The sequence below is a fragment of the Phyllostomus hastatus genome, unplaced genomic scaffold, assembly GCF_019186645.2.
Source record: "Phyllostomus hastatus isolate PE091 unplaced genomic scaffold, TTU_PhHast_1.1 phas_contig_40, whole genome shotgun sequence".
In the NCBI taxonomy this organism is placed as follows: domain Eukaryota; kingdom Metazoa; phylum Chordata; class Mammalia; order Chiroptera; family Phyllostomidae; genus Phyllostomus; species Phyllostomus hastatus.
In genome coordinates this window covers 87,958,256-87,975,680 of record NW_025333872.1, presented here as the reverse complement: position 1 = coordinate 87,975,680, position 17,425 = coordinate 87,958,256, and the positions used below count along the sequence as shown (strand labels likewise).

The following is a 17,425-nucleotide window of genomic DNA, read 5'->3' as shown; positions in this document are numbered from 1 at the left end:
AAATTGGCTTTCAAGAGGGATATGTATGCTTTTGAAAATTTTTTAAAAATTGTATATAGTTGAGCTGACCCGGTCTTTTGATTACATCTATTTGAGTCCTAGTTTTTGCGCACTACAACAACTCATTTTTCTTAGAGCAAAGATCACATATATACCAGTTAGTTTTAGAAGTCTTAAGAAGGCCTGATGGTTTTCCTACCTTGTAATGTTGTGCTAAAGATTATTTGATGATCTTTCAGTAGTTGAGCTTTATTTTGTATATCTCACTATCTTTTTACTCTTTCCTTCCCTTTCTTTTAGGTGTTGGAGGTGCTTCTGAAAATGATGACCCTTCCAAAATGGTTATGGTTCTGGCAGCTACTAACTTTCCCTGGGATATTGACGAGGCTTTAAGGCGACGTCTTGAAAAAAGAATCTATATTCCATTGCCATCAGGTATCTTCATGAGAATCTTGTCAGAAGGCTCATACTCTTAAGTAGTTTTGCTTAGAAATTTTAAAATTTGGTATAAACTTTCAAGAGACAAATGTAGGGTGCTTTTCCTTATGTTACTGGCTTGGCCATATCTAGAGCCTCAAAGCCTTGATAGTAGGAATATTAAAATTCAGTGAAGAATGGCTTTTAAGCAACTGAGCTCTAGGAATTAGAAACACCTTCTTACACAAAGTAGACTTGAAAAAAAAACACACTGTGTTTATGTTGAAGGCTTACATTGTTGAATTTGTTTCTACTTTAGCAAAAGGCAGGGAGGAGCTATTACGAATAAGTCTGCGTGAGCTGGAATTGGCTGATGATGTGGACCTTGCGAGTATAGCAGAAAACATGGAAGGTTATTCAGGTGCGGACATTACCAACGTGTGCAGGTATGAATTATTTTGGAAGCAAGGATGGGTGTAAACTTGTACGATGAGGTTTTTGATGTCAAATTAGACAGGTAAAGAACAAAGACCCATATTATAGTCTATAGTCAAAGACACAAGTTCTGGTATTTAGTGTTAGCAGGTGCTGGTAAGATACTGGTGTATCCTACATGTCAGCGGAGAGTATTCATTTGAAAACAAGTTCAAGAAGCTAATGTTAGAACAGTGGGTGTAAAACAGGAAATCATTAACCGTTCTGGGTTAGAACAATTAATGTTGGTGCATAGGTTCAATATACCATTATGTAGGAAGTATCATTGTGAAATTGATTTGGCATACCCAAGTAGAGTACACAATCTCTACTCCTGAATATGATAGGAATAGCAGTAAAAAGAACAAAAGACTGCCTCTATTCCAGCTGATTCATAAATGTTGTCCTAATCTAAGTATTAGCTGAGACGCCCTAGCAAGGTGCTTCACTGCGTTAGCTTCATCTCAAAAGCAAGCGTGTCACGCAGGGTGAGTGTGGGAATTGGTGATGAAGTGAGCACGTACATAAAGCGGCTGTATGTTGCCATCTCTTTGTTTACATGGTGGCTGCTAAATAGGCTGAAAAACTTGGTGAAGGGACAGAGCTACTTGAATCTTGAGATTCTCCTTTTAACAAATAGAAAGGTACTAAATACAGAGAGAGGAGGGGAAAATCACCTAAATGGATCAGTTAGCTTTTCCTACACTTGTAGGAAATAGATAATTTTCTAACTAAGAGGTTTTCATTCAAAGTTATCACTTTGTGGTGCTTTTTAATTTAAAACCTAGGGATGCATCTTTGATGGCAATGAGAAGGCGTATCGAAGGTTTGACCCCAGAAGAAATCCGAAACCTTTCAAGAGAAGAAATGCACATGCCTACTACTATGGAGGATTTTGAAATGGCTCTAAAAAAGGTTTCTAAGTCAGTGTCTGCTGCAGACATTGAAAGATATGAAAAGTGGATATTAGAGTTTGGATCATGCTAATTCTCACATGTAAACTGTGAGAAGCCTGCCTTAAGTATTTGAATAATAATTAAATGTAGCATTTCATTGCACTGAGTGCTATATTTTTTTAAACTTTCATAATGGTAAGATTTTAAAAAGTATGATTCTCATTAAAGGCATTTTTTAAAGCTGCTTGCAATTCAATTTGTTTTACTTCAGCATTACCTGATTTCTTTTCACTTACCACAGATGCTGCAACACTAACGCTGTTACTTAGTTTGGGAAACAGTCTTTGTATTTATATGCACTTGTATAGTTACAGCATCTTCCACTGTCTGTGGCTGCTTTTCCTCCTAGGAAATAAGACTGGGTGCCAGTGGAAACCTGGAAACTCCTGAATGTTTCTACACCAGTAGCTAATTGAAACATGAATCACGCAATGTGCCTTCCTACCTGCCTAGTGTTATGGTAGCTTCCCTCCGTTCCCTGGGAGAGCTTCAAAGACCCTTCATTTTACTGTGCATTTAAAAAAGGAAAATAATATGTATCTGTATACAACCTTGCCCAACTTTCTTCTGCCTACAGATAGGAGAGAGGCTGCACGATAGGCAAGTGGGTATTTCTAAGCCTGTGCTGCCCACTGACTGTACTCTAATGAAACCCATTCCCTCATGGATGCTAGGCATAATTAACAGCTGCCGGTGTAAGTAAAAGTTAGTAAACACTCCCAAAGTCGCACTGGTATGGAGAAAAGGCAGGGCAGGAGCGTGCTGACTGCAAAGCCTGTACACTCCAGTCAGCCTGCAGCCTCTTGCACTGCTCTCCTCGCCAGGATCTGTAAGCTTATGCTTGATGAAAAAGACCACCATCATCTGGAGTTAGAACTGGTGATTTCTAGCAATTTAACGAGTGAGGAAGGACATAAAGAAAAAGTGTGACTAGGTGGGTGATTTTAGGATCTAAATTGTAAATTGTGCTTTTTAATCTATACTGTGGAGATGGTGCATTTCACAGGGCTGTTGCTGTTACTCCTGATTAAAAACAGCTCCTCAATGAAACCTCACCCCTTCACTCTGTTCCCCGCCATCCTTCCCCCTGCATCCGTATCTACTTGGCCTTAATATGAAGTGGTCTTAAAAACCAGCCATAACTCTCTTGGACATTGTTTAAAATGATGGAATGCAATAATAAGTTTTATTACTAAAACAACAAGTATCACATGGAATAAAGATAAGTACTGTATGTATGTACTCGATCACACTGTAAAATAGAAGTCAAAATGGGTAATAGTTAAAACAAAGACCAAACACTACTCCAGGATAAATAGCACTATACTTTGAACCATAAGAAAAGGTACACTCTAATTCCGTATTGATGGTCCTATTATCTGACTTGAACCTTGGGTTCAGCCAGTGTACGCGAAAGGAACTATTATAGAGAAGTAATTCTCACTTGGACAAAGTTTTTATACCAAAAAGACTATTTTTTTCCTCAAAAAAAGTTTATTTGAGAGTGAGAACATGTTACTACCATTTTTAAGTCCCGGTGCATTCAAGGCAAGTGGTCTCGGTACAGGATACAGTCAAATCCCGACACACTTCAGTAATTTTTATACTGAGTCATGTACTTAAGATAAAGGCACATTTTACTGAATAAAAAAATAAGTGTTAGGTTCTTGAGCTTTTAAATTAGAATTTCATAAAGTGCTTTTCATAAAGTCTGACATATTAGAGTAGTGAAGTGGATATAATTTCCTTAACCAAGGCACCTTATAAAGTATTGGCACGTGGCATCTTGTGTTGTCCTTTTTTTTTTCTTTTTGGTAATTTCAAAGTCTCTTCAGATGTCTCCTCTTCCACTGTGTTCAAATTTTCCTGAACAATTCATCACCTGAATGAATAGCCAGCCCTGTTACAGAAACTCAACATTTTAAAAGTCAAGTTTTAGGCAGTTTTAGGAGTTGAGCGATTTCTCTAGTGTGTAAACTGATTCTTAATGATTTAAAGAAACATTCAAGTGGCAAATTTAGAGCCAAGAGAATAATTCAGAGTCCATGATTTGAGATGGTACTTCAAATACATGTTTTGTGTTCAAGGTTTTCTGCAGTCTTCTCAGGACCATCCACATATAAGCTGAGAGCTGCCACAGGGATAACGTTCACTTTATCCAGCTGAAGAACTCCTCTGAAACATAAAAATTAAAAGTCAGACATTCCTCTGTCTATGGTCTGGTAGTAAGTCAGGGCTACTGCAAGGCTATAATTAAATGTACACCTGGGGGTAGATGCTCTGCTTCCCTTTATCTAGTTTATAGCTCCGGGTCCACAGTTCCCTTTAAGCAAACTAACTGAGGAATATAAATGTCTACGAGGAGATTCCTTACTTCACGCTACAGGAGGGGAAGGGAAAGGGGAAGAACAGATCTCCAAGGCAGAGAGTTACTCAGAGCCCTAGGTTGGCACAAGTTGGGCAAAGAGACCAGGCGTAGACGGCTTCCTAAACAGTACGCATCACTTGGATGCAACCTCAGATCCTTAGGCAGCATTTTTCCCTTTTGTTACTAACATCCCTGACCGAGAGAGGAGATCTTTGCATTAGACCCAAGACCCATTATTGCAAGTTCAGTGTCATCTCAATCAAACCATCAAGAGAAGTTAGTTTATAAACTGAACAAGCTGACTGTAAGGTTCCAGGGGGAAGCAGCAAGAACTGCTGTAAAATTTTTTTAGTCCGAACAGTGGGGAGAAGGGAGAGCTGCCCTAACCAGCTATCAAAGATTTTATTAAAACATAATAATTAAAATCATGCCACAGGCATGGACTCGATAAACAGATCAGTGGAAGAAGAGGGTCCAGAAACAAGATACATTTATAATGTAATTTTGTATGATAAAAAAAAATAAAGTTGTACACAAAGAGGAAAAGAGAAAAAGTTAGCCTCTCTACCCCTGCTCTCATTACTGCTCATTGGAGATAATGTATTTTCTTTGACATTTGAGAAATGTTCTATGCACTTACATACATACACACAGAATACTTCTGTTGTACCCAAATAGGATCGTATTGTTATGCAACTTCCCCCCACCTAGGAGAACGGGACATCTTTCTGTCTCAGCGCATCCATGTCTTCGTTCACAGGCTGCATGGCGTCCCGAGCACGTGTGCACCATTACTCAGGTGAGCCTCACTGATACTCAGTTCTGAGGTTTCCTCTTTGCTTTTGTTTTGTTACGAGCAATGCTGCAGGAAATATCTTGCTATTCTTCTAAAATTAACTTTATTTTAAATTATTTCTTTTTAAAAGATTTTATTTATTTATTTTTAGAGAGAAGGGAAGGAAGAGAGAAAGAGAGGGAAACATTGATGTGTGATACACTAATCCGTTGCCTCTCACGCACCCCCTACTGGGGACCTGGGCCGCAACCCAGGCACATGCCCTGACCAGGAATTGAACTGGTGACCCTTTGGTTCACAGGCTGGCACTAAATCCACTGAGCCACACCAGCCAGGGCTCATTTTAAATTATTATTTGGAGTTGAAAATACATAGTGAAGCCCTCTTGTTTAGTTTCGCTCTTATTTATACATTGCACTTTCCATTACAGATTTTTGTTTCCTTTCTCTCTCTCGATTTGTAAGTTCTTAGAGAGTAGTTTGTCTTATTCACATTTGAATCCCCAAGATGAGTATCTTCATCGTAACAGGCAATAAATGTCTTTTAATTTCTCTAAAGTTGGAAGGTGGCCTAGAAAAGAAGGAAGACATCTTTTCCCTCCAATTTGTCTTACCCTTCCTCGTCTTTATCTTTTCTACTCTACAATAGAGACACAGACCCCAGAAATAAACCCGTATCTATATGGTCAATTAATACTTGACAAAGGAGGCAAGAATATACAATAGGGTAAAGACAATCTCTTAAATAAATTGTGTTGGGAAAATTGGGCAGAGACATGCAAAAAAAAAAAAAAAAAACTAGTCCATTTTCTTATACCATATACAAGAATAAACTCAAAATGGATAAAAGACTCAAATATAATACCGGAACCATTAAACTACTAGAAGAAAATATAGGCAGTAAACTTTGACATTACTCTTAGTAGTATTTTTTTTTGGACATGTCTCCTTGAGCAAGGGAAGGAAAAGGAAAAAAATAAATGGGACTACATTAAATTAAAAAGTTTTCGCACAGCAAGGGAAGCCATCAACAAAATGAAAAGATAATCTACTGAACTGGAGGACATATTCACCAATGATACATCTGATAAGGGGTTAATATCTAAAATACATAAAGTACTCATAGAACTTAACACACACATAAAAACCGAAACACTCTGATTCAAAAATGGGGAAAGGACCTGAATAGACATTTCTACAAAGAGGACATACAGATGGCCCATACACATGAAAAGATGCTCAATGTCACTAATCATCAGAGAAATGCAAAATAAGATATCACCTCACACCTGTCAGGATGGCTATCTTCAGTAAGTCAACAAACAAGTACTGGCAAAGATATGGAGAAAAGGAAACCCTTGTGCACTGTTGGCGGGATTTCAAATCTGTCCAGCCACCATAGAAAACAGTATGGAGGTTCTTCAAAAAAATTAAAAATAGAACTACCTTAGGACCTAGCAATCCTACTTCTGGATTTATCCAAAGAAATCCAAAACACTAATTCAAAAAGATATATGCATCCCTATGTTCAATGCAGCATTACTTACAACAGCCAAGGTATGGAAGCAACTCAAGTGTCCAATGACAGACAAGTGGATAAAGATGTGGTTCATATATGTATACAGTGGAATATTACTCAGCCATAAAAAATGAAATCTTACCCTTTGTGACAGCATGGATGGACCTAGAGGGTATTATGCGCAGTGAAATAAGTCAAACAGAACAAATACTGTATGATTCCATTTCTATGTGGAATCAAAAAGATAAACTCATAGACACAGAGAACAGACTGATAGGTGCCAGGTGGGAGGAGGGCTGGGGGGATGGGTGAAGAAGGTGAAGGAATTAACAAGTACAGATTGGCAGTTACAGAATAGGCACAGGGATGTAAAGCACAGCACAGGAATATAGTCCATTACACCGTAATAACTACATGGGGGGGGGGGTGCTAGGTTTATGGGGGGGTCACCTTGTAAGTTATATAAACATCTAATCACTACTACATTGTACACCTGAGGCGAATGTAATATCAGATGTCACATGTCAGTTGTAACTGAAAAATGTAACTGCTTTTAAGCACTAAAAATACTGCTTCAAAAGGTAAAAATAGCCCTGGCTGGTGTGGCTCAGTAGATTGAGCACCGGCCTGCAAACCAAAGGGTCACTGATTCCATTCCCAGGCAGGGCACATGCCTGGGTTGAGGGCCAGGTCCCCAGTAGGGGGTGTGCAAGAGACAACCACACATGGATGTTTCTCTTCCTCTTTTTCTCCCTTCTTTCCCCTTTCTAAAAAGAAATAAAATCTTTCAAGTTAAAAATACTCACTTGTTTTCACAAACTGGGAAAAGCACCTTTAAGATGGTTATTACCACAGCTGCTCCCGTAACTCCAACCACCATGACGTTGAAGAACATAAAGAATACTGGGAAAACACTGTTCCAGAACCTACACAGGTCTTTGCGGAACGCTTCCATCCACTGACACACCACCTAAAGAAAAGGTTTTGGTTAGATAGGCAAGTTTTGTTTGAGCTCCAAGAAACTTTAAAAATTATACTCTAGCTTTGGGGTAATAATACTCTACATCTTAAAAAAAAACAACTCACCCAACAGTATGTTTTATTGATTTTTTTTTTAGAGAGAAAGAGGAGGGGAGGGAGGGAAAAAGGGAAGCGGGGAGAAAGAGAGAGAGACGCACACATTAATCTGAGAGAGAAACATCGAGAAGTTGCCTCCCATATGTGCCCCAACCTGGGATTGAACCTACAACCTAGGTATGTGCCCTGATTGGGAATCAAACCTGCAGCCTTCTGGCATATGGGATGACACTCCAACCAACCGAGCACCCAGCCAGGGCAACAGTCTACATCTTGACTGAGGTAGTGGTTACATGGAGCCTACACTTGTCAAAACTTACCTGACTGTTCGCTTTAATGAGTGCATTTTATTTTAAAATGCACCGCAGTAAAGGTATTTACAATTTTAATAATTATGTTCTAACAACACAGGCAAAGAAATATCACTACCCTTTACAATTATTTGTAATGTTGTCTAACTATAAAGCAAGTGAAAATAATTGCTAACTGACAGGCAGGCTAGTCTACTTTACATAAAATGGAGCAATGTTAACTGTGCTTCCAATGGGTAGAGGACAAGAAAAGGAAAGATGATCACAGCTCTTAGAACACATGGGGAGTTTGTTGTGTGCAAACATGTTTTTCTTTAAATCTTTACTGTGTTTTTCCCCATTACCATTTAGTCCCTTATACACCCCTCCCCAGCAGCAATCACCACCATACTGTCTACGTCCATGAGTCCTTTTTCCCTTTTCTTTTTTGCTCCACCCCTCCCTGCCCCTGTCCCTCCCCACCAAACCCAGCCCACTAGCTGTCATCCGCTCTCCATCCACAGATGGAGATGAATCTGTCCCCATTTTCCTTGTTAGTTCAGTTTGTTCATTAGATTCCACGTATGAGTGAAATCATGGTATTTGTCTTTCTCTGTCTGGCTTATCTCAGTCAGCACAGTGTTCTTCAAGAGTGACGGGGGAAGCTAAGGCAGCACCGCTGGTCTGGGCTTGGAAGGCAGCCCATCCTTGGCTGTCGTGCTGTGCTTGTAGGCGGAGTGAGGGAGCTAGAGTTCAGGCAGCAAAAGGCGGCCTGGGTTTCTCCAGCAACCCAGATAAGCAATGCCCAGCTTCAGTGAGAACTGCCTCCAGGAATCGTCTCTGGAATCCTGAGGCTAACCACAGACCCTGCTCATTTAAATGGGCATTATTTTGGGGAAAGGGCCTAGCTAATATATACAGAGATATGAGGATACTCTCTGAACCCTGATATTTCCCAACTGGCAGTATAATGTCATTCATACCACGTAAAGGTAGGTGCCCATGCATATTCACATCTGTACCCACTTATTAGTCCTCACAACAACTGCATCAAATGGGCACTACTCTGCAGACTAAGGGGGTGTCCCATTTCACAGGTAAGAAAAAGAGAGACCAGGAACTTGTCCGAGGTGACACGACTAGTAAGTGGCAGGCAGAACCAGAATGCACACGTAGGCAGTCTGACTGCAGACAGTACGCGCTGACCCGACACTCTGAAGTCACAGTGTGCGATCCCGAGGGCACCGTGCTGTGCGTGTGCACGCACGGCAGAACCAAGACATAAACAGGCAAACGGGGACACGAGCAAGACGTAGCAACTGAAGAATCCCCAACAAGATGAATCCAGTGCTTTGACAATCATCATCTGACTATATCATTATTAAATGAAATTTAGAAAAACCAAAATACCTCAAAATACCAGGTTAAAACAGTCATGAGTTCATTATTAACAACATCCCATGGTCTCCATCTCACTTTAAATGTTAGTTATCTCTTTTCCTAATGACTAAAAATGTTTACAATAAAGGTAATCCAAAATACCCAATTCACCTTATATGACGATGGGATCTCTGCTCTGAGAGGCGTCTCAGGTAATTTGCCAGGTAGAGCATCTTCATCTACGGTAGTCTCCACGTTCCTGACGAGATACTGGCTGGTGGTCTGCAGGGAACTGCCACTTTCCGCTGAGGAGGGAGAGCCAGGTTACCACAGTGCTGGGCGCCTGCTGGTGTCCCCCCTCCCAGGCCTAAGACTGCTATACCAGTAGCATTTAGGATTGCAAGAACATAAATCTTTCCATGGGATAAAAACATACTTGATTATTCATATTTAAATGCCAGAAAGGAGCCATAAACTAAGACCATTAAAAGGAAACTCGAGCACTTATGGTTCTGTCATGCAGGGGGTCAAATCATGGGTGGAAAAAAAATACTTCTTCTTGTAAATGAACCTAAATGAACAACATTCTTATTACATATTTTATGATGGTTACCCCAAGTAAGAGTAGATAATTACAGCAAAACGTCCCTATGTAATCAGCATTGATAATATTCTATTAGGACTTAAAACAGATTCCCAAAGTCCTCAAAGGGATTTATAAAGTAATACATGCTATAAGCATTTTTGAAAGATGCTTATTCCAAACATATTAACTATGATTAAAAAGCTACTAACTAAAGTAATAATTTCCTTAATACTTTAAAAAATGGTCTTTTGAAATACCTTTTTTGGAGAGGTTGGGAAGAGTAAATAAGATGTCATTATCTCGAGAAATGGAGTACAGCATGCTTTTTTCCAAAGGCAGCGTGTAGTGTGAATGCCTTAGTATTCCCTGGTTCTTAACTAAAATATCGACTTCAGTGACATCCTTTTGTTGAACCTATAAAAAAATTACTCTTTATTTTAAATAATGGAACAACTCTGTAAGAACTTAAAACTGTCATTTCCCCCCTGATTTCTGTAACTAAAAAACTTGTCATATTCACACAATTCCTGTTTATTTACCCTCCCCCCACCCGCTCAGAAGCCTTTAATTTGCAACTTTAGCCGTATTCCCGTGAGCTGTAGCACTCGCTAGCATAAGCCTGCTCTCAGTTCCATTTCATTTACTTACACTTAGCCAGAGGAACTGGTAGCAGAGCTATGCACCAAATTCAATCTCTTCACTGCCTTGCTCTGTTTAATGATGTTTGTAATGGTTTTTAAGTGACATAAACATGTATGAATATGATCATTTTTTAAATAAATTAAGACTTAAAATGCTAAATAAGTAAATGCTAAAACAAAACATTCTAAATGATTGGATACAGGCAGCATTAGAGTACCTTTCTTCCTATGAAGTCAGAAACAAATAAAATAATTGAACACCTGCATAACAGTTAGCACAAATCTTTACAATTCCCAATTAATAAGTATGTTATCTTACCTGTTTTCCATCAAGCTCCACTACCTCTTCCTGAATGACAATTAGTTGCAAAGTGGAACCAGATGTCATAGGCCACTCACGCACTAAAATTCTTACACTGACAATTCCGAAATATTCTTTTTCTTTCAAATTTTCTGGACTTTCATTCTTCACTATATGTAAAAAAAAAAAAAAAAAAAGTGGTCACAGCTTTGAACAAAAAAAAAGCCACCAAATCGGAATTTGATTATTTTGATGACATTTCCATGGAACCAGACAGTTGTATACTAGCTTCTTAGGCTCTCTTCATCTTTGGCCTCACTGATAGTTCAGAGTTATGAAAACAAAGACAATTTAAATCATTACAATGCTTACAGTCATTTGAAAAGGGAAACAGCTTGATGGTCTTTAGCCAGTTTTGTGTAAAACACCACAACAGCAAATCTTTCCTAACCAATATGGCGTGACTACTCACAAGGCAGGTCAGAAGACACAGTCAATGTCATGCTTTAGCAAAGCAAGCACATTCATTCACTCATTCATTCATCCAGTGAGACAGGACCCAAACAATACGGACAATGGGTTTTCTGTTCAGTCCTTTCCCAAGTAAGTGATTTGTTACTGTCGGAGAGGGCGGGAATGGGGAAGAAAGTGGGGAAAGCCCTGTATTACTCCCTACTAATGAGTGACAGAGAGATCAGCTACTGGCCGTGTTCCCCTCTAGCTAAGAGCACCCCATCCCACCCCAGAGCAGATGAGGTGTGGCAGCTGCCACCAGTTTACAGAGTTCATGGCTATCTTATTAAGGCAGAAACTGCTACAGAAAGGGAAAATCAACAGGTATCAATAAAATGGCCACAAAGGAACGTTTTCATTTCTATCCCTCAAACGTTATCATCTAAGGATTATTTGCCAAAACAACCCGATGGATTTTCTGAATGCAGACCCCGTGGTTTAAACTGATCCTGTGCCTTTTCAGGGCTAGTCCCTTTATCTGGAATGATCTGTACCACTCACTCTCCCCCAAACACATTTTAAAAATAAACTCTAACTTAGGTAGTTCTAGCTACCATACACCTACAATGCCGAGTGCATGCCTTTTCTGGTTTTTAAAACACTAATGGTAGCTCTTCTCCTATACACCTGCCTCCTCCACTAGGCTGAGTTCCTTGGGAGCATGCATCCAGCTCACCATTCTATAGCTTTTGTTAAACAGTGACTCCACCTGCAATTATAAATATGTAATTTAAAGTAAATATCAATGTTCAAACATCTGGTCTAGTTTGAACTTCTCACTATGCATCAGGAACACCTGGGAACAGCATAGATGCCACAGCCTCACCTCAGTCTTAACAAATCAAAACCTCGAGGGGGCAGAGACCAACTTGTGTAATGTTTTTTAAATAGGTACAGACATTTCTACTGAGAATCAAGTAACCTGGCCTTTAAGCTTAATCTGACTAAGTCTTCATAAAACTGTTCCTCCCTGACTTTGCTGTTTCATTTGTTGAAAAGATAATGGCCCAAAACTTCCCCAAACTGATAAATGACAATTCACAGATTAAAGAACCCCACACCTGGGCACATCATAGTAAGTAAAATTACTGAAAATCGAAGATAAAGAAAAAAATCTTAAAAGCAATCAGAAAAAAAAAGAGAAGTAATATTATTCTCAGTGGAGCAGCGACACTGAAACCGATTCTCAGCAGAAACCACAGAAGTGAGGAGACAAGGGGAATTAGTGTCTGATGTGCGGAACTTCGCTTCCACATCCAGTACAAGTTTCCTCCTCAACGGATGGCAAAGCAAAGATGTTTTCAGACAAACAAAAGCTTATTTCAAATATTTCATTGCTAACATATCTGTACTAAAAAAACATAGTAAGGAGAATTCTTTACGCAAAGGGAAAAAGACCCCAGAGGGGAACACAGGTTCAGGAAGGAATGCGGAGCAGCGGCAGGGCGACCGTGAGGGTGCGCGCGAATGAGTACTGGGCTACGGAGAACAAGAGCGGGACGTGGCACGGTGCGGAGGAACACACAGAGGTAAAACGCACGACAAATTTAACACCACAAACACAGAAAGGGGACAAATGGAGTTGAAGTGTTGTTCTAAGGCTCTTGCATTGTTTGGGAAATGATAAAAGGACTAGTTTTTTAATCTAAAGGATAACCATTAAAAGGACAATAAAATATTATACAAAAACCAGTAAGACAGAGGAGAATGATGAAAAAAACCCCAAGTATTTCGAAACTAAACAATTACTTATAAAAGACTCACAGAACAAGAAAATACCACAACAAATAGTTAGAAAATACTACAAACTGAATAATAATAAAAATTTAGAGCAAGTATAGGCTATAAATGCTTAAAGAAAAATTGTGTCTTTCAATGCATACATTAAAACAGATGCTATACCTATTTCTCATTCTTTATTTCATTCATATAATATGGTGCATTCCAATGTAACAAAGGTGCTTGTCTTTAAACAACTCAACATTTTTAAAGGTAAAAAAGAAAAACATTAAACAGGCATGGGGTAGAGGAATTAGAGAAGCAGACAAACAATTCATTTTTCTTTTTCGCAGCTGTGAAAGGCACTTCCGCGGGACGCGGCCTCCTGCTTGCAGGCCCCCCTTTCCCACCTCTCTGCGCACTCACACTGCCACTGAGCACCACGAGTGCAGTGCCATCGGTGCCAGTCTCATGAACAGAAAACGTGAGGGTGCCAGAGATAACCAAAGTAAACTAGAAAGAGTGTTAAACACATCAGGAATGATGTATATTAATTTAAAATGAAAATACATAACATCAAAGAACTGTGTTTTCCTAATTCGGTATTATTCAAAACAGCAAAATTATGGAAATAACATAGTGGTACTCACCTATCAAAGTCTGGCAGCTTATTCGGGTTACGCCGCTATTTACAGGGAAATCGTTCACATATACCTGTCCACTCTCATAGGTTACGTTAAGAACAACCTTAAAATAAAGCAGCACATACATTATGGTTTATAAATGACAGCTCTCATTTGGATATGATAATGTACATATCAAAAATATGTATTGTCTAACCAAATTAGATGTGCAGGCAAAAATAAAATAGGCTGCATAATATTTAGCTAAGTGATATATTAAAAACAACCAAAGAAGACAAACCTGTTCTTTAGCTACCTCTCCGTCATCTTTCAAGGTAGTTACATTAATTCTGATGCTTTCCTACAAAACAAATATTATATAAATTAAATAGGTATGCACTTCACAAACTGAAAATAACTGTTCTTTTTCCCCCCTCAATTACATTTATGGTATAATCACTTAGGATGACATTAAAAGAACACTTTTAAAAACCCAGTTTTCATTTCACAGGCTTTTTTATAACCTTACTTACAATTCTAATTCTTCATAATCTATATATTTTCCTTTTCTTTGTTTTCAATTTTATACCTGGCATTTTTATTTTTTCACAAAAAATAACATTTTAAATTTTAATTGACTTTATTGGGGTGACATTGGTTAATAAAGTTGTATAGGTTTCAGGTGTACAGTTCCATAATACATCATCTGTATACTGTATGTGTGTTCACCACCCCAGGTAAAGTCTCCTTCCATCACCGTTTATCCCTTTACTCCTCTCCTTCCCCTACTCCCCTTTCTCTCTGGTAATCACCATACTGTTGTCTGTGTACCTGAGGGTGTTTTTTGTTTGTTTTGCTTAATCCCTTCACCTATGTCACCCAATCCCCCAGCTTCCTCTGACAGTTGTCAGACTGTTCTGTGTCTCTGAGTCTGTGTTTATTTTGTGTAGGGCTTGCACGGTGTGGCTTCTTGGAATGCCCCTGCAGATCTGAAACTGAGATATGCTTCTTGTTTTTGTACCCAGGGGAATAATGCCATAGCTCTTAAAAAATTCTTTGAAAGCACAAGGTGACATTCCTAGTGTCAGTCGTATTCAAGTCTTGACTAGTAAGAAAAGGCGTACCTACATTGTTTCTTTCCATTCTGGGAAAACTTTTCCCTACCGTACATTCAAACTGATGAAGGGCAGATACTGGTTTAGGTCAGCATAACTCTAAGGCAAAAAACCTGGTAGAAACCAAACACCCTTACAGGACACAGTGGTCCTCACCCTTCAGCTGACCTCAGAATCACCCACTTAAACAGATTCCTGGGCCCCACCCCAAAAGCGTTGGGGGATGCTGGTGCGGCTGGTGCCACGATGCTCCAAGAGCCACTACTCTCACATCACCGGCCAAAAGGACATGTCAGACTCTGTGCTGGGTCTTCACTCTCCGTTCGCGGCCCCATCAACCCGGCGTGCACCCCGGAAACCTGCATGCCGCAGGCGGACAACCTTTTCCGCCACCGGCGGGGCTAAACAGTCTCCTGGAGTCGCTCTGGCGCTCCCTTATTGAGCAACTTCCACATTTCCCAGCACAGGAACACTGCCTGGCCCCCAAGCCCGGCTCTACCCAGGGAGGAACCATTGCCAAGGCTGAGATCACTTGTGATCGCGTATTTTCGACGGCAAAACTCCACAGGGATGACAACAGTGCGGACTGCGTAAAAATCTTAAGTTTCGCGTCGCGAGGCTTAACCACACATTCAAGAGCTACGTTCGCCCTCTTGCTACCCCCTCCCATACCCCTCATTTCCTTGGGTGCCTTTTCCCACTCCTCCTTCGGGGGTCCGGACTCCAGCCCAGGGCCTGCCGGGCGGAGGTGGAGTAAGTCGATGCGGACGCCGCGGTCCCACGGCCCTGGCTTCCCAAGAGGGTCCGGACGGAGGAGGGGCTGAGCCGCGCCCGCCCTGCCCTACCTGCGGGGCTCCGAGAGGTGGCGGCTCAGGAACACCCATCCTCAGCCACCCTGCGGCCGGTAGCACAGCAAGCAAGAGCAGACGGAGGGCGAACGGCGTCAGCCGAGCGCCCTCCATTTTGGACTGGCCAGCGGGGGCTGGAGGCGGAGCGAGGAGGGCTGGGCCTGCTGAGGGGCGGAGCCGTTAGGGGGTGGGGCCTAAACGTGGGGCGTGGGAGAGGCGGGCCTCAGTAGGCGTGGGATTAGGGAATCCCGGAGCTGGGGAAAGTGGAACTCTCACTGGCGTCGCCCGGTAGTGCCGAGGGGCGCAGTCAAGTAACAGGAGGTACAATTTTGTCATTAGATCGCCGCTCTGTATTGGAGGCTTTCCTTACCTGAACGATTGTGTGCATTTTCGTTGCCATTACTTTAAAATTAGTATTATACTGTATATGCACATAGCTGTATCTCTGTGTGTGTATACACACACCCCTGCAGGGGTGTGCAACCTGCCTCAGGCAGGCCGCATGTGGCCCAGAATGCGAATGAATGCTTCCCAACACAGAATTGTGAATTTACTTATAATCTTTTTTTTCACTCGTCAGTTTTTGTTGGTGTTTATGTATTGAATATGTGGCCCAAGACAACTCTTCTTCCACTGTGGCCCAGAGGTGCCAAAAGGTTGGACACCCCGGCAAAGTGAAAATATTCGCAATAAATGTATCAGAAGACTAGCCCTGCCTGGTGTGGCTAGGTTGGGCGCTACTGGGCAAAGTAAACGGTTCCGAAGTAAAAGGAACCAGTGTGGCTGGTTCCATTCCTGGTCAGGCCACATGTTTGGGTTGTTCCTCTAAATCAGGGCTCAGGCAAGAGGTAGCCAGTTGATGTTTCACTGTTATATGGATGTTTCTCACCCTCTCTTTTCTCCCTTCCCCTCTCTGTGAAAATAAATAAAATCTTTCTTTAAAAAGAACACTATTATACACTAAAAAGAAGACATATCACGTTTGGTGAGGACATTTTATTAAGTCGGTAGTTCTCACCCTTACCTGTACATGGGATTGCCTGGGCAGTTTCAAAAATTACTGACTCGGGTTTTCTGGGCACTGACTTTTGATTTTATTAGTCTGGGCTGCTGTTCTGTCACTCGTAGTTTTTAAAGTTCCCCAAGTGATTTATTGTGCCAAGGTTGAGGGTCGATCATGCATTAAACGTTCAACATTGGGCAAATCAATCACTGGAAGCAGCTTGGGAACAGCACTCAGTTGGGAGCCTGCCCACCTGTGCCCTGGGGGCCTTTCTGGTCAGTTTCTTAATCTACAAAATGAAGATTATAGACTTGTTTTCCCCTGTCAGATTAAAAAAAAATGAAACCTTCTAAAGCAGAGAATGCCAAGAAATTCAGGCATTTCAGATTAATCAATATTGCATATTGACTGAGAAGAACTTGGACACATTACCATTCAGGTAGAGTAAGAAACATTTAGTCTTTTTTAAAAAATAAATTTTTTTTGCTATGAAAAAGAGCATAAATCTCTCTTTCTGTCTTAGCCCTCTCCCATGTATCAACCCCTTTCTTCATGTTTATGAAGTCTAGAGTAAGCTACAAAATCTCTGTAGGGTAAACTATAAAATCATTTAACTAACTGCTTACCTACTATAAGATATCTAATAATATTGTTCACTTGCAAGTTCCACCCACTCTTGGGTTCCAAATGCAACCACTGGCCTTTTCATTCTGTTTCACACGGCTGTGATTTAAAATGAACCTAGGCTTTGGCCTGGTAGCCCAACTGGTTAGAGCACCCTCCCAGTATGCCAAGGTTGC

At 40.7% G+C, this 17,425-nt stretch overlaps 2 protein-coding genes across 2 annotated transcripts in view; one reads left to right on the top strand and one right to left on the bottom strand.

Moving 5' to 3' along the window:
- Nucleotides 1-2,033, top strand: part of KATNA1 (katanin catalytic subunit A1) — a 30,273-nt gene extending 28,240 nt beyond the window's left edge. The window contains exons 10-12 of the mRNA XM_045843288.1: nucleotides 301-435; nucleotides 737-863; nucleotides 1,680-2,033. Coding sequence (XP_045699244.1) covers nucleotides 301-435; nucleotides 737-863; nucleotides 1,680-1,878 — 461 coding nt within the window. The 3' untranslated portion in view covers nucleotides 1,879-2,033. The remainder of the gene's footprint in view (nucleotides 1-300; nucleotides 436-736; nucleotides 864-1,679) is intronic.
- A 1,288-nt stretch (nucleotides 2,034-3,321) lies between these two features.
- On the bottom strand, nucleotides 3,322-15,767 carry GINM1 (glycoprotein integral membrane 1). The gene is made up of 8 exons (XM_045843273.1): nucleotides 15,620-15,767; nucleotides 13,961-14,020; nucleotides 13,687-13,783; nucleotides 10,823-10,974; nucleotides 10,120-10,276; nucleotides 9,448-9,581; nucleotides 7,336-7,499; nucleotides 3,322-4,022 (listed from the first exon to the last, which is right to left on the bottom strand). Exons 1-8 carry the CDS (start codon nucleotides 15,734-15,736, stop codon nucleotides 3,911-3,913), a joined length of 993 nt encoding a protein of 330 aa, XP_045699229.1. The 5' UTR covers nucleotides 15,737-15,767; the 3' UTR covers nucleotides 3,322-3,910.
- Nucleotides 15,768-17,425: the final 1,658 nt, after the last annotated feature.

What these genes read in the sequence shown, in the direction of transcription:
- GINM1 (XM_045843273.1), bottom strand. Translation starts at nt 15,736, where the DNA reads ATGGAGGGCGCTCGGCTGACGCCGTTCGCCCTCCGTCTGCTCTTGCTT. An exon ending in TCCCAACCTCTCCAAAAAAG is followed by an intron (nt 9,582 to 10,119) that starts GTATTTCAAAAG and finishes CTCCCTCCTCAG; the next exon opens with CGGAAAGTGGCAGTTCCCTG. An exon ending in TTCCCAGTTTGTGAAAACAA is followed by an intron (nt 4,023 to 7,335) that starts GTGAGTATTTTT and finishes TTTATGTTTCAG; the next exon opens with AGGAGTTCTTCAGCTGGATA.